This window comes from Heliconius melpomene, chromosome 3, assembly GCF_056956725.1.
Source record: "Heliconius melpomene rosina isolate 202511_hmr_F chromosome 3, ASM5695672v1, whole genome shotgun sequence".
In the NCBI taxonomy this organism is placed as follows: domain Eukaryota; kingdom Metazoa; phylum Arthropoda; class Insecta; order Lepidoptera; family Nymphalidae; genus Heliconius; species Heliconius melpomene.
In genome coordinates this window covers 10,135,279-10,151,161 of record NC_140391.1, presented here as the reverse complement: position 1 = coordinate 10,151,161, position 15,883 = coordinate 10,135,279, and the positions used below count along the sequence as shown (strand labels likewise).

The window sequence follows — 15,883 nt, the reverse complement described above, 5'->3', positions numbered from 1 at the left end:
AAAACATCAAATCATGTTCTCTTAAAATGCAAAAAGATACGTAGAAAATATATAGTTCATGTGAAACGTCAATCAATTTAGCACGAGAAAGTTATTAGCTAGAGATCAGTCGTAGCGCTAGGGCGTAGCGTGCGACTAAAAACGCAACTGGTAGTGAGTTCGATTCCCACTCGAGATATTCTGGTATTTTCCTCTTTCGGGTAATAGGACAAAGCACTACGCTGAGTTCTGCCACTCAACATGCAATTTCCCAAAAATTGGACGAAATATGGGGAATGGAGTGTCTTGACACTAGTTTCCCTCTGGCTACCCTGTTCTACATGTATGTAGTATTCCTAAATATCAAATTAAGATATTTTACATAATCATAAACTAGCTTCACGTGCGTTTGTGTACAGCATTAAAAGATTATAGATTCCTTACAATATAAATATTTCTGTTTCCATATTATTATAATATCTACATTTGATCGTTTGTTTTTATATAACTTTACCTACTGGCACTCACTCAGTTAGTTGTGTAATAGTCTTCGAAATAATTACAATTTGTAGTTTTTTCACGCAAAGCGAGATAAACAGAGCCTAGTGATAAGATTCTCCGTTCCCCATGTTACGCCAAATTTTCGAAACATTCCTTGTTGAGTGGCGGATGTCAACGCCGCGCTTCGATTATTAGAGGCCTAGCACTGGGCCCCGACGACATCAAATATGTATTTTATTATTTGAATTTCAAAATTTTCGAAGGTGAATAATAAATTGATATAAAGAAAATAAACAAAATTGTTGACCCTTTAAATTGTCCAAAGAAAATAAAAAAAAATATTTATTACATTTATTTTTATATGTAATGTTAAGTAAACCTCAAAAGAAAAATAAATTACGCAACAATCAAAGATTCAAATCTCACTTGAAAAAATAAGAGAAGCATACAAAAAATAATAAAAGAGGCCATCTTCTTCTTGTTCTGAATGGCATTAGTCCTCGTTTTTATTGACATGGTCTGTCTTCTGTCTCAATCTACTCTACTTTCCACGGTCTTCAACATCCTCGGCCACTTAGATCTTATGCCCTGCATCACCAGCTACCGTTTCCTTAGACATCGGGGAATCGTAACTCCAGAATTAGATATATAGAAAAGCTAAAAAACATTGTGTAATCAGACCACATAGTTAATCAAAGCGCAGTATTGAAATTTCATCATTCACTCAACATTTTTGAATTAATTAGTGAAGAACAAACATAATGAAATGAAAATGAAAAAGAGAATGTAGTAAACATTCTCTTTCTTTATTGTACAAACCGGAAATACGAAAAAAAAAATTTTTTTTTTGGGTTTAAATTAGTAATTTAGTTATTTATAACTCCTGTACCTACCAGCTATATTTCGGGACTCATACAAAGTGTACAAGCCACGCCGGTAGAACTTCCCAAGAGATTTTTATTAGTAAATTAGGTGACCTGCGCAGAGATATTCGTATTGCGACACACGGACACCGTCCTTGGTGACGTATGAAAATGTATTATCTTCTTAATACATTTCATATGTCTTATGTAAAATTTTACTAGAACTCGGATTAGGATAGAAGGATTCTAAAAAGAGCAATTAGAAAAAACTTCTATATTTATTTATTTTTGTTTCATGTTGTAGCTTATAAAGATACGCAGAAGAATTGTCTAGTGGTGGAACTCAACGCCGCACTTTTCCAACTTTTGTGTACAATTCCAATTCTAATGCTAAAATAATATATTTGTATTTAATTCTATAATTTCTCTCGAGGATAACTCTACTACATTTATTAAATAGCTATAATCATTTCTACACAGCAGTATGTCACGCAGTCTTTATCACAGCTAGAGAAGGCGCGTCGGTGCAGTATCAACGAAGCCTCACGCCGCTACGCCAGTCTCAAAATATCCTAAAATGTATAAAAACTTGGCGAAATCAAACTTTACCTCAGTCGGTATTCGATCCCGGTACCCTATGCATGTTGAGTAAAGACTAAATTGCTTAATAAGCTTGACAATCTTCAAAAATTTTATATATTTTTTGGCATATTTTTGGATTATTTTAGAAACAAAAAATGTGGATTATTGCAGTGTTTTTGACTTCAATAGCGATGAATTGGGGTAAGTTGTTTATTTACGTATTACTTCAATGCAAAACGCGCCGTTAATCTCCGCCGCTCAACTAACATGTCTCGAAAATTGTGCCTAAAAGTGGAGAACGGAGTGTCTGAACACTAGGCCCTCTGCCATAATGTAATCGTTACATTATTATTTAATTACTGTAATCTAAACTTAGAAAGCAGGGAATGCAAAAAAATGTTTACAATTGAAAAATAACCAGTTCAGTGTTTATTAAACACCATTTTTATTTCGAATTCTTATTATAAGCAAGTTATTTTAATAGAAATAATAAAATTATATTTTAATATTTCTCTTATTAAACATAAATAATTTATAACTGATAAATATTAGAGGTTAATAATTATATGTTGTCATTTTATAAGTATATCTATATAATCATTGATAACATGTTTAGATCACTTCGATATGACATATAAGAACCTATACTATACTTTACCTTTTTTCAGCTTCACGCTGTGTCTCACACACAGCAAGGTAGGCAGAGGAAACCTAGTGTTGAGGCACTCCGTTCCTATTAAAACACTTTCATTTTCCACTTACTTTACCTAAAATTTATAAAATCCATTAAACGACGATTTATATTATTCCATAGTTAGTCTATATACAAACTTATATTTTATTAATATAAACAAAAGAATATAAAAAAATGTTTTATTATTTTATATTTACCTTTACGAAACAGAAATAATAAAAGCTATTTAAAATGTCATGATATAAATTCATTAATTTATATAGTTTTAAATGATATCATAGTGTCAATAAGACGAGTAATTTTATTTTTACCTAAAATGTGAAAAAATGGCTATCATCCAATCCCGTCTCGGCGGAATGGTACAACGCCTAATTATGAACGCGACGGTTGTGGGTTTGATTCTGAGTGAGATGAATTATTTTCATTTCTTTGCTCCGTTGAGTTCCGCCACTCAACACGCAATATATCGAAGATTCGGCGATACAAGGGGAAAAGAAGTGTTTTAACACTAAATTTCCTCTGACTACCATGCTATTTTAAGGATAGGGAAATAAATCAAATAACATAAATATTTTTTTTCTATCTACTATCTATTTATCACACAGATTATTAATTTGCATACAAAGAATTGCGGATTTGATTTTGGAAAAAGATAATAAAAAGCGATTTATAATCTAAAATATGTAAAATTGATAATAACAATTATCTGTAAAATATAATATGCAATATATGTATGTATAATTACTTTTGTGGGGAACGAAGTATCTTAACACTAAGATCCCATTCCATAAGTACCGAGATGCTGAAAAAATGTATAATATTTCTATTATCCATTTTACTTAAGTTTAATATTATTTTATTTTTTTCTTGTTTGTTTGTTGAAATCCATATTGGCGCACGGATCCGCATCTGATTATTATAAGTGCAACATTCCTCCCTCTAGAGTCCGAACCCGTGACCAGTAGGTATTTGCTGTTAGACCCAAAGCGCCCCACGATAGTGTGCACTCATATCTACCTGTATAATATCTTACTAGGCCAATTTTGATAAAGGTAACGTCAATCAATTGTCTTCGAGATGAGCGAGCTGTTTATTTAAAATACATATAACATATTATGCTGAGGCTAGTCGTGGCACAGCGTCACAAACGTGCGACTGTACCTAAATGGGGCAGGTTATGGGTTCGATGCCCACTCGAGAAAATTAAATATTTATTATTTTCATTTGCTTACTCTGGTAATAAGGCAAAACGCGTTGTTGAGTTTCGCTTTCTGCTAACTTTTTAAATGTTATCTACACATATCTATTTTTTACTCTCATGAATTTCTTTATCACTCGAATTATCGGCCATATAATATTATATTACCATAATATTTGTAATCCTTATTATTAATGACGTAAAGCATTTCTAAATCACTACTTAATCTAATTCCTAATATCTAATTCCTTCTTGTAAAAGTTGAAATATTTCCTTTATTTAATAAGAACAAGAAATCTATTACAAAAAAATTTAAGTCTTCTTGACTTATTAGATAGTATTCCTTGAGGTGTGGACCACCAAAAAATATTTAAAACTTGTAATAGTTCCTAGGATTGGTGCGTTTAAACAAACAAATACATAATATAATAGATACTAATATATTTCAATACAATTATAATACAATAAAATATGGTTCTGTTACATTACAACGCATGTTAAGTGACAATGGCAAATTTTACGCTTCAATGTTAGGAAAATCCAACATTGAAAATAGAGATTGTATAACAATACACTGCTATGCTGCTCTATATATCTGATTATATATAAAAGTTTTAGGTTCAAACATTATTGGAGAGAGAGTTTAAATTATTAAAATAACAATATTATTATTTTTCCAGTCATTGATCATCAATCGATGGCTGCTACTGATTACTGACTAACTAACTACTAGAAACTACTAAACTAAACTTACTAAACTTACTTAGAATATCAAAATTTATATATACATACGTACAAAATAAATTAATATTTTTAATAAACATTTTAAATAATAATAAAGAATAGAATTCATATCGAAAAGAGATTATTAATTTGCGTACAAATACTGTGCATTTGATTTTTGAAAGAGATAGGTGTATCTGTCGATAGGTACCTCATCTGAAATATGTGAAATTGATGATGCTTATTATATTTGAGACGTGCATAAAAAAAACAATAATTATTATTAAATATTATGTAGTTCGAAGCCGTCGAATAATCAAAGCGCAATGGTCGACAGCCACAGGTTCGATTTTCACTCGGGACAATATTTGTATTACAATTATTTTCATTTTTCCGTTCTGTTATACAGTTTGGAACATAACGGACTTAACAATATGTTCCCTCTGCCTAACCTCCTATGCGCCGTGCTAATATATAAAATGGGTTCCATTTACAATTTAAATTAAAATTAATTATATTTAATTAGTGCCCCCTTACACACCCCAGGGCAGCATTCTATCCCCCTACCTCTTTATGTTTGTCACTAAATAACGGAAGAGTTTCGTGTATTATATAGATTTACGTACCTTAGATATTATACTAGTGTCGCTACCTTACGTTGTCTTTATTATTGTTTTTGTACTACTTTTATGAAGAAAAACTACAAAGGTACCGACAATAGACCGTGAAGCCGCTTAATTGCGCCTAACCTCATCTACATACTCGTATTATCTGAACATGTCTCTTCTGATCCTATTGTCCACATCTAAGAAAATCTTCTATGAAATATTCCATCAAATTTTATGTAACATTTCAACAAATCAAACCTCGTTTGTTTTACTTATCTATTAAATATTTAAACTGATAGTTAGTTTAAATATTATTAAACGTATTTTAGTAATTCTGGTGAACGGAATAAAGAACTAAATCTACAATTCAATGAGACCATTGTGGTGGAGTGGACTGCATCTTTAAACGTGATGGGAGTAGGTTCGATCCTCATTCGGGATATTGAATTCATTTAATTTTCCTGTTCCAACAAAAAAAGGCCGGCGTTGATTTCTGACATTCGACACGTTTCGAATTAAGAGGAAGATTTAAGAACGAAGTATCTTGACACTAAGTTTACACTGCCTAGTGTCAAGATACTCTTACCCTACCATGCGTACCAGATAAAGAGGTTCAAAAAAACGAATAAAGAATAAAGAGCATAGAGTAACTATAAAAAAATATATATTGATAAAATTCATTATTCATATAAAACTTGAGCAAATAAAGACTCATGTTCCGAGATCCGAGATAAAAATAAATTCAAACAAGAAAAAGACAAAGGAAGAGAGTTGCAACACTTTTCAAATATTAACAGAGCTTTGAACAGTACAAGCGATGACCGCGGGTGCAATAGTAGTTCGAGCATATCTAGTGTCTAACTTCCGTCATATTCCGTTAACACTAAGATAATTGTCGTGACTCGTCCGACTAATTAAATAATTAATAATTAATTTTCTCTAAACTTTCTCTAAGCCCTAGTGTAATCTATTCTCCTAATTATGTGTTATTCTTAAATATAAATTTAATTAAATAAACAGATCCTTGCAGATTTAAGCAATGGGATCTCGACCTATATGTAGATTAAATTTTAATACAATACCATGATACCATCGAGCTGGTCTGGTGATTGAATTGGAAGCTGATGGAACTTTGGACTGGACTTAGACAGCCATCACTGAATAAATAAAATGAGTCCATCGTGGTGAGGTTGGATAGGCTTTCATCCACAAATATGTAACAGGATAATTAAAGAGATTATAGTGTTAAGTGACTCTATTTGACAACTTCCGCTCGATTTACTAGACGCGCGGCATGCATTGTCTGCCTGAGCGCGAAAATGAAAATATTTAATATAGTACCCCCCAAGGACAGAACTTACAGCCCTCGTTTACAGTTCCATTGCACCACGATGACCTTCATTACCTATAGGTACAAGTTACCTCATTACGATTATCATAATGTTAGTACACCGCCGTGTCCGGCTCAGTCCAGTTCAAACGGCGCGAGCGCATCGAATCTGCTTTATAATTACATAAGTTAAAATAATTGACCCACTGGATTGGATTAACCGATCACTAACTGACATTTTTTGGCTTCACTCTGTATCCCGCAATTAGCCGGGTAGGCTAGAATTCAGACGGTCCAATCCCCACGCACCGTCGTGTTAAGCGGCAGAAGTTCATCCTCCTGAGTGGCAATCGAACCCACCACCTGTCGCGTTTCTAGTCGCACGATTGTGCCTCTGCGCCACGACTAGTCTCTATGTGGCCTGGCCTGACCTCTAAGACAAATATTATTCATTATTGTATGATTCAAAATATTATTATTGTAAAATTTAAAAATTTAAGCTGTTTTAAAACTTACCTTACTAACAATTTATATTTAAAAATTCCATCTAATTTTGTATGGATTCACATATTCATTTCTCGAGGGAGGTCGGCGAGGAGTCGAGTCATATTCATGAGGTTATTACCCAACTACCCCTCACAGGGTGTAAGGTTATACTTTATAGTTTTCGTACGTAACTATGGATTTTAAAACAAATTTAAATTATTTAGATTTTCTATTCATTTTCATTTTTCTATTCATTTTCTATTTCTATTGAAATTATAATATTGATTTATTTATTATTTAAATTAACGTAAAAAGTAGGTACTTTAGCTAAGTCGACATTTTTTCAATAATATATATTTTTTTAATATATGTTGTTAATTTGAACATGAAAATAAATTTTCTTAAGCCAAACTTATCTGACAAGATTATGTCTTTAAAATTTAAATAAAGCAAAATTGTTTTTTTTTGTTACAGGTGTCGCTACCGGAGATGAATGGTCATACGACTGTAAGTATTTCGTATTAAATTAAGTGATTCTTAATTTGTAGTATTTCCATAGCTTAGTATTTGTCATTATATTTTTTAACAAAAAGTTTACCAAATTAGTTGAAATTTGCAACCATTTTTCATACTTAGTTCCTACTTACTATTTTTCATTTTTCATTTTTCCTCCGCAACTCATCACTCAATATTACGAAAATTTCACCGGGTGTGGGCAACAGAGTGTCTTAACACTTATAGGTACTCTGCTATAACCGGGACACATACACTACGTTCCTTATACTTTCTATGTTCTGGATACAGCATGAAGTAAAAGAAAGTCTAAAATTTAGATTTTATAAACATATTTTATATTAAGAGTAGAATACAATAAAAACAATTATCCCACAGACGAGACCAGATGGCCCGGCGAGTGCAACGTAGGTCTGCAACAATCACCTATAAACATAATGACGCGCGACGCTCTGCTGGACAAGCAAGAAGTACACATTAAAGGACCTCTAATGTTCCGGGGGTATGGGAACGTCAACGCATCTGCCAGAAATGATGGACATACATGTAAATATTTGTTTTTTATATATATCATTTCCATAAAAAAATAGAGCAGTGTATCCCACATATAGCAAGGTAGACCTTAGTCATTCGAAATAAGTAGGAGATAATGAAAATATTAACGTGATTTACCGCCTATAATCTCCCTTAATAAATGGTTTGTCCAAGACAAATGCCGTTCTTTAATTGAAACCAGTAGTTCCTTAAATTAGCGCCTTCAACCACACGAACTCTTCAGCCTTATAATATTAGTAGCATTTATTTAGTATATGTAGTATTGTTGACGTGAGTGACATTCCACAGTAAAGTGGACGATAGTAGAAGACGATCCCAATCCCATTGTATCGGGCGGTCCGTTGAGGGGCAACTACAGCTTCATACAGTTTCATCTCCACTGGCTTTCTGAACACGCGATTGATGGAATGAAGTGAGTATTTTAGTGACTTTAGCGTCGAGACACTCTGTTTTCTAACTTCAGGCTGAAATTTAGACACTGCGTGTTGAGTGCAGAAATCAGAGAAATGTTAATATTAAATATTTAATTTCCTCAATGAAATATTTAATATTTTTATTTCCTTGTGTGAGAATCGAACAATTTCCGCGTTTACCATCGCATACTTGTTCAATTCAATCAATGGCTTCTATTCTACTTGGGAAATTGTTTATAAAAAGTCGACAAAAGATAAAATTACTTGATTTTAAACCAAATCGAAGTTTCACCAGCTTAAACATTAAAATTTATGCCATTTTTATTTAAATGAATATATTTAAGTCTACCATTTAAAACTCCACATATCTATTTAAAATATGAAAGGAACGCTTAAAACTTTTACGGTCACCCAGTACGTGTCAAAAGATATGCATTTAGTTAAAACTGAAATAAAATAAAAATATAATTTATGAAAAATTATGCACTAACATGTATCCATTACGTACAACCTTGACCGATGTTAGATCAAGCGACGATAATATTACTATTATACAATTGTTACATATTTACTTCGTAAATAGGAATTAATTGGAAAAATTATCTATTATTAGTTATACTACTCATATCTTAAAATTGACCGACTACGCACAAATGAATGAAATGAATTTTAATTTTAATGGAGTTCTTAGCGCCAAGTTCCCATGCTAAGTTTTCCCCATAAATTAACAACAAAAAAATCAACTCATGGTTATCGTCATCAGGTATCCCATGGAAATCCACATGGTCCACATGAAGACAGGCTTAACCGTCGAAGAGGCGCTCAAACGACCTGACGGCTTGGCTGTTATCGGCATCCTTGCCCAGGTAAAACTTTATAATATGCATTTAGATTTAATAAAATATACATACTTTATATACAGGAGAATCTTGTAAGTGGCTGGACCAATTTGTGAATACTATGGTATTATCATTATAATTAAAAATTAAGCCTAATAATTTATTATTTTTTAGGGTTCCGTACCACAATAGAATAAAACGGAACCCTTATAGGATTTGTTGTCCATCTGCACGTGTTAAGCACATGTTCATTTTTGTATCCATCAACGTAAATGTAAATAACAAAGGAAAACTTTTATGTATTGAAAATCCATTCTACGGTTATACCAACTTTAAGCCTTAAGTGAAAAAGCGTCCCGACATTTTGAAAACTTTTAAATGAATTCCTATACTCCGCTTAACCTAGTTCCAGAGTTAATATGCTACCGAACTAATATTTAACTAATTACAAATTGAAATTTTTAAATAAAACTCGCCAGTATTTTTTTTTGTTTATTTTAGTTTAAATTCATTTTGATATGAGCAGCATAGTGGTAATTTCTTTATTTTTTTCGCTCGCTATGCCACTGGGTAGTCGTAAGTTCGTTTTGTATTTCTTCATTGTTATTTTCTATTTTCTCGTTGTACAACAGGTGCACAGCGGCGAAGAGAGTGAATACGCTTTAGGAGAAATCACACCAGCACTTCCTAAGCTGATTGAAAGGAGGGAGGGATACTCTCCCGCATCCATTATTGACTTAAGGTAAGTTCATAATATTAATTTAAAAAAAGATTTTTAGATCGCTAAAAAATTTTACGTAAAATCCATAAAGACTGATCACTACGAAATTGGTATTATTTAGTAAAAATTTCCCTACCGAGATAACATATATTATGTGGTCCGACTGCTAAGACGGTTTCCAAAGAACGCAGCTTCGAATCGATATTTATCAACATATCAATCTAATAACTCAACATTTATTGATCAAACGACAACAACACAAACAACACTGAGTCACGATATCATATTTCGGATGCACGGGTGACGGGAGGTACACACGCACCCTTCTGTCAACCATAAGTCGTAAAATTGTAACTTTAAAATATTTTTTATGTGGCGAGCGTGTAACTGTTAACACGACAGTTTGTGGGTTCGATTCCCACTCGAGGAAAGCGATAGGTTTCCCCGCTCAACACAGTCTTAACACTATGTCTTTACACAATACCTACGGCATGACACAAAAAAAAAATATCATCTTGAATTTTTTTTATAAACTTATTATGTCAGATTTATATTCAAAAGCCACGTGGCCTGGTTTTTAAAAATAAATCTTTATACGCTTATATCAAGTAGTAAGTAACCTTCACATTTTGCATTCGTATAATTACGAACCGTTTAATGAAAGATTTAAATTTGTTAAAGACTGCATTGAATACATAAATGAGCTTTAAAAACGAAACAAAATGTATTTTTAATTGCAATGGATATTTAAATATCACTTGAAGAAGAATTTACATTTATTTATATTATAATCTTAAAATGATTATGACTTCTAATCCTATATACATATAAACAAAATTTTAATAAAAAAAAATCAAGAAATCCTCTTTTTTTACTCTCCTCTCCAGACTCTCCTACACTTTATACTCGCTCTCGTTATAAATGGTCTTGACAGAAAGACAGACGGCCATAAAATTATGTAATTCCTTAAAGGACTCCTATAAGATTTTCCTTCTTTACTTTTGAGGTACGGAAAATTTCAATAAGTATTATGTTTTATTTTGACCAGGCGTCTATTTAGCCCGGACATGCAGTCTTTCTACACTTACCACGGATCGTTGACCACGCCTCAGTGCCAGGAAGTGGTCACTTGGATAGTTATGGACAAGCCCATCATCATTTCTGATACACAGGTAAAATTTTTTTTAAATTTAGACTCCTGATGCAAAAAGTTGACAATATACGAAATATAGAATCGATCAGACTAATGGAAGTTGCTTCCATCCTTTTATCTTTTTTAACCAGAAAAAAAGGTGATGATCTTCTAACAGCTGAACGTATTTTCTTGATTCATGGCTAAGAACACTGTCGATTGTCAGTTGGGGCGCAGATATACACAGACTTGTAACACCCCTCTGTTTGTCGGGGGCTAATAAAATAGAATATAGAATAAATCATTATATCTACTAATGAGTGTTCAATTGACCTAGAAAACTTTATAAATCCAGAACAAACCAGACTAAGCCAGTTTTAACAGGGCTATTTATAAAATATCTATTATAAAATATACATATTAGATGAATAGATCCAAACGGTCGATATCGATATTAAATATACGATAGTTGTCTAATTGAAGGATTCATATTATTCAGACCAGACTATAAACGATACCGATGTAAGTTTAATTAATAATTGGTAAAAATCGATGTCAAAGAAATAGGAAAGGAAGTTTGAAACGATATATCTGTAACTTTCTCTTTACGCTACATTCCCTCTGCCTAAAAATAAAAATATAATGAATTGAGACAAGATACTAAATTGAATAATATACGTAATCAATGAAATCAATTCAAGTACAAAAAATATCAATTAAAATTATTATTATCAATAAAACAATTATGATAATTAAAAATAACCTAATGATTTTATCTGTAAATGTGCAATATGTATCAATCATAATTAAAAATAATTATTTCCCCTACCCGGTAGAGCGCATTGAAAACAAAGAGATTAGCTTAAAATAACAGTGATAAAAGTATTTTTTTATTTATGCTAAAATCTTATCAGCTTTTGTCTAACAAGGAACAGACATTATACATACTAGGTGCAGCAATTTATTTTGCCAATGTGGAGAAATTAAAATATTTAATTCCCCCTACTGGAAATCGAATGCACAACCTTTTACAGGCAAATACTATACATACTATACGTACACAACAATGTGTTCAATTTCTATGTATTCCGCTTCATTCTGTATACACAGGCATTGCGTGTTGAGTGGCGGAAAATATTTCCACATTTAATTTCCTCGAGTGGGAATCCAACCATGAGCGTAGTCGGGTGCCCACCCCAGAAATTTAACTTGCAACAAAATTTGCACCGAAAAATAAAAAAAACAACTTTTACCCAAACATGTCTGTTCAAAGCTAAAGTACCTACAGCCAAAAAAAAACTCTTGATACGCTAATGAATCGAACCCGCGACCTTTCATTGATTTTCTCTAAAAAAAGACTAATTAACCAATATTCCACAGTACAAACTGTTCAGCAAAGTCGACGTAGGCGGCATCGACAACTACAGAAGCTTGCAGCCGGTCAACAGAGTTATATACAGAAGTGTGGCCTCCTGCGCCTCTATCGCGTTACCTTCTCTAGGCCTTCTAGCCACCATTCTAAACCTGTCGGCGTCCATGTCAAGTATTTTGAGCAAAGGAGTATGTACTTTGGTGAATTTAAAGAAAAAAATCTTAGGAAATAAGATTGTTAAATGTGAAAAAACTGATTGAAAGGAAGAAATTGTGAGTGATACTAGTCATGTATTAAGGTATGTTGTTATTTAGAGGGTATTACATAAGGTTACGGTTGAACTCTCAGCAGGAATCAAACCTGCATCTACTGGGTAACAATATAAATTCAGGTTCTCCAGTAAAAAGTCAGAGTTAAAGTGTATGATAATCTTTGGCTTGCACATAATTCCAGTAATGCTAAAAATACCTAATTAAATGAAAAAATGCTGTGAAAATAAGTAATCACCTTATTCGTATTTTATCTTATAAATGAATACATATTAAATGTAATCTTTTTAATATTACTAAATTTTAGCAGTTATTTCTTATCTGTATATCATAAAAGCATTTAAGAAAGATAAAATAATCGATAATTAAAAACCCCCTACACAAAAAGCTCTCAAAAGAAAACAACTGGAAAAGAATTAATAATTTTCAAACGTCTGAAAATATATTCTTGAATCATATCTAAGAACAAAGAAAATTCAATCAAAATCGGTTCATCCGTTTGGGAGTTACGATGCCACAGACAGACATACAGATGCACAGACGAGTCTAACTTATGACTTCTGTCGGGGGTTATTAATATGTATATTGTAAATAATACAGAAACCTTTGATTTCTGATATTGTATTTACAAGAAGGTAGTAATATGAAAATTGGGACTAAGTCATAGGGGAAGTTCAATACTTTAAGTAAATGCATTTGATATTTTGTCAGTAGTTAGTATATTTTATAATACTTTAAAGTGCTATTTAAGATTAGAAAACTATAATAAAATATAAATAAGAATTATTAATTAATGCTATTAATTATTTTGATCTTTTGTATTGGTTATCTTTACCTTTGAGTCCATGTCAGTGTTGTCAAAATCACTAATGTAGCTATCCTACACTAGTGTTGATAAGTTAAAAAACTTCTTCACCCCCCTTTTTTGTCAAGAAGCGGCCCTGCTTAAATACAAATAGACTTAAGTGGTTATGTTATAGCTATAGATAGGGTTGAGGAACCACGAGTACAAGGCATGCAATTGTAAAAATTTAAGTTGATACGAAGAATCTTTATGATAATTATGAAATTTGATATTTTTTCATATCATCAATTACTGCTTGAACCGGTACAATCGAGTATTTATCGATAAATATTATCTATCATTTACGGTAATTTAATTATTCTGTTACCTAAGCATTTATGTCACAAAAACGTAAATCATTTTGTTATCTTTTACGCGTAAAAGTAAATTGCAATTGATAATAATATATTTGTCCTTAATATTTTACTGACTAGCTATATTACTGACAATAAATCATCTTCAAAATGGTATACATACGTGGACGAGTATCTCTGACGTCAAATTTATTACTCTAGCGTGCAAGTACCTAAAATTATAGGAAATATCTAAAAAAAATTACAGGGTATAGCAGAGTAGGCAGAGAGAATCTTGGAACTTAGTGTTCCGATTTTCCGCGGAATTCTGGAGGCATTGAGTGTTTAGTGGCGGAACTCAACACCGACCTTTGCCTCGACACCAAAGCGACGAAATGAAAATGTTAAATATATTTTATTTTAACTTTAATCAATGATTAAGTTAGCCGTTATAGAAATTATTTAACATATAAATTATATTACACTGATATAATACACCTATTATATTGCGGCGTTGAGTTCCGCCACTCAACACGCAATGCCTCCAGAATTCGGCGGAAAGTGGGGAGTAGAGTGTCGTAACACTAGGTTCCCCCTGCCTACCCTTCTATGTGAGGGATAGAAATCGTGAAGCTAAAAAACAGATATTATATACATATTATGATAAAATATCAATGTTTTTAACAATATTAAATCATTTATTACTGAATTAGAAATAATAATAAAGTAATAGTTTAATTAAAGCCGGAGACAAATAATGTTTTAATAAAATTTAATTATTATAATAAAATAATTAAAACAAACATGTTTATTTCAAAAAAAGGACTCTCCTTTATCGTCTCTATCATGACATTACTCTATAGTGTATCATAAAATTTGAATTTTATGAAAAGAAAAAGAAAGGTAATATCATTTCCTATTAACAAAAGTTTTTAATTCGTTTTATTAATAAATATTTTAAACTAATATTTTAATATTAATTTTGATCTTTTTCTGTAGATAAAAAATATTTTTACCTGCTATATATATTAAGATTACTTTATATAATATTTATTTCTAGAGGCTGTGAATTGTAAAGATAATGAGAGATTGATTTATTGTAGAGTGTTTATTCCCAACATGGATTTTATTGTAAATATTATATATACATACAGTACGGTTGAGAAGTCGTGGCCACCCTAAAGATACATGTAAATGGCAGAGCAGATTTGATTTTAAGATTTTTCTTATTATTGACAATTTTTTTCCCAAATGAAAAATGAGCAAAAGCTTAGAAAAATCAACTTCGGCCGCGATTCGTCGACCAAACTGTACTGTATATCTGTGCTATAAATACGTTTCGAGTAAAAAAGTTTTGTTAAAGGTTGTGTTTTGTGTTCTCTATTTGTTAAATTATATGAAGATTTTTATGAAATATATTATATTAAACATATTTATATTGTTTTATTGTTCCATTTATTAGCACATTATATACGTTTAAGTGATTTCTTTGCTTCCTTTTCCAAAGAAGGCTCTGTTCTGTCTCTGTTAGATTTTACATTTAACCACGCGTGCGAAGCCGTAGGTTAAAACTAGTGTTTTTCTAAAATATAGGTCAGTACTTACACTGACAACTTTAGTCTTTATTTAAAGTTCAGCTGTTCAAGGATCATTTGTAGAGTACATAGTAAGTTTGATAGCCTTTGACACAAAGTAGCTTAGGAGTTATCGAAGACATCAATTAGCACTTGTCTAAATAACTTGTCAATTATAATTAGTATATTTTCATATAGAAACAAAGAGGCTATATTAATGTTGTATAGTAATTTATCTATTTATATTGTAATTTTATTTTTAACCGACTTCTGTAAGAAAAGGAGGTTATCAATACGACTGTATTTTTTTTTTATGTTTGTTACCTCATAACTTTTGACTGGGTGAACCGATTTTGAAATTTTTTTTTATTTGAAAGGTGAAGCTTCTCGAATG

General features: G+C 31.7%; 1 protein-coding gene across 1 annotated transcript; it reads left to right on the top strand.

Moving 5' to 3' along the window:
• The first annotated feature begins 1,864 nt into the window (after positions 1-1,864).
• On the top strand, positions 1,865-15,347 carry LOC146540165 (putative carbonic anhydrase 5). Its single transcript, XM_085207592.1, has 8 exons — positions 1,865-2,126; positions 7,439-7,471; positions 7,856-8,023; positions 8,321-8,444; positions 9,209-9,311; positions 9,917-10,026; positions 11,054-11,177; positions 12,518-15,347. The coding sequence occupies exons 1-8, from the start codon at positions 2,081-2,083 to the stop codon at positions 12,767-12,769; spliced, it is 960 nt and encodes a 319-aa protein (XP_085063718.1). The 5' UTR covers positions 1,865-2,080; the 3' UTR covers positions 12,770-15,347.
• Positions 15,348-15,883: the final 536 nt, after the last annotated feature.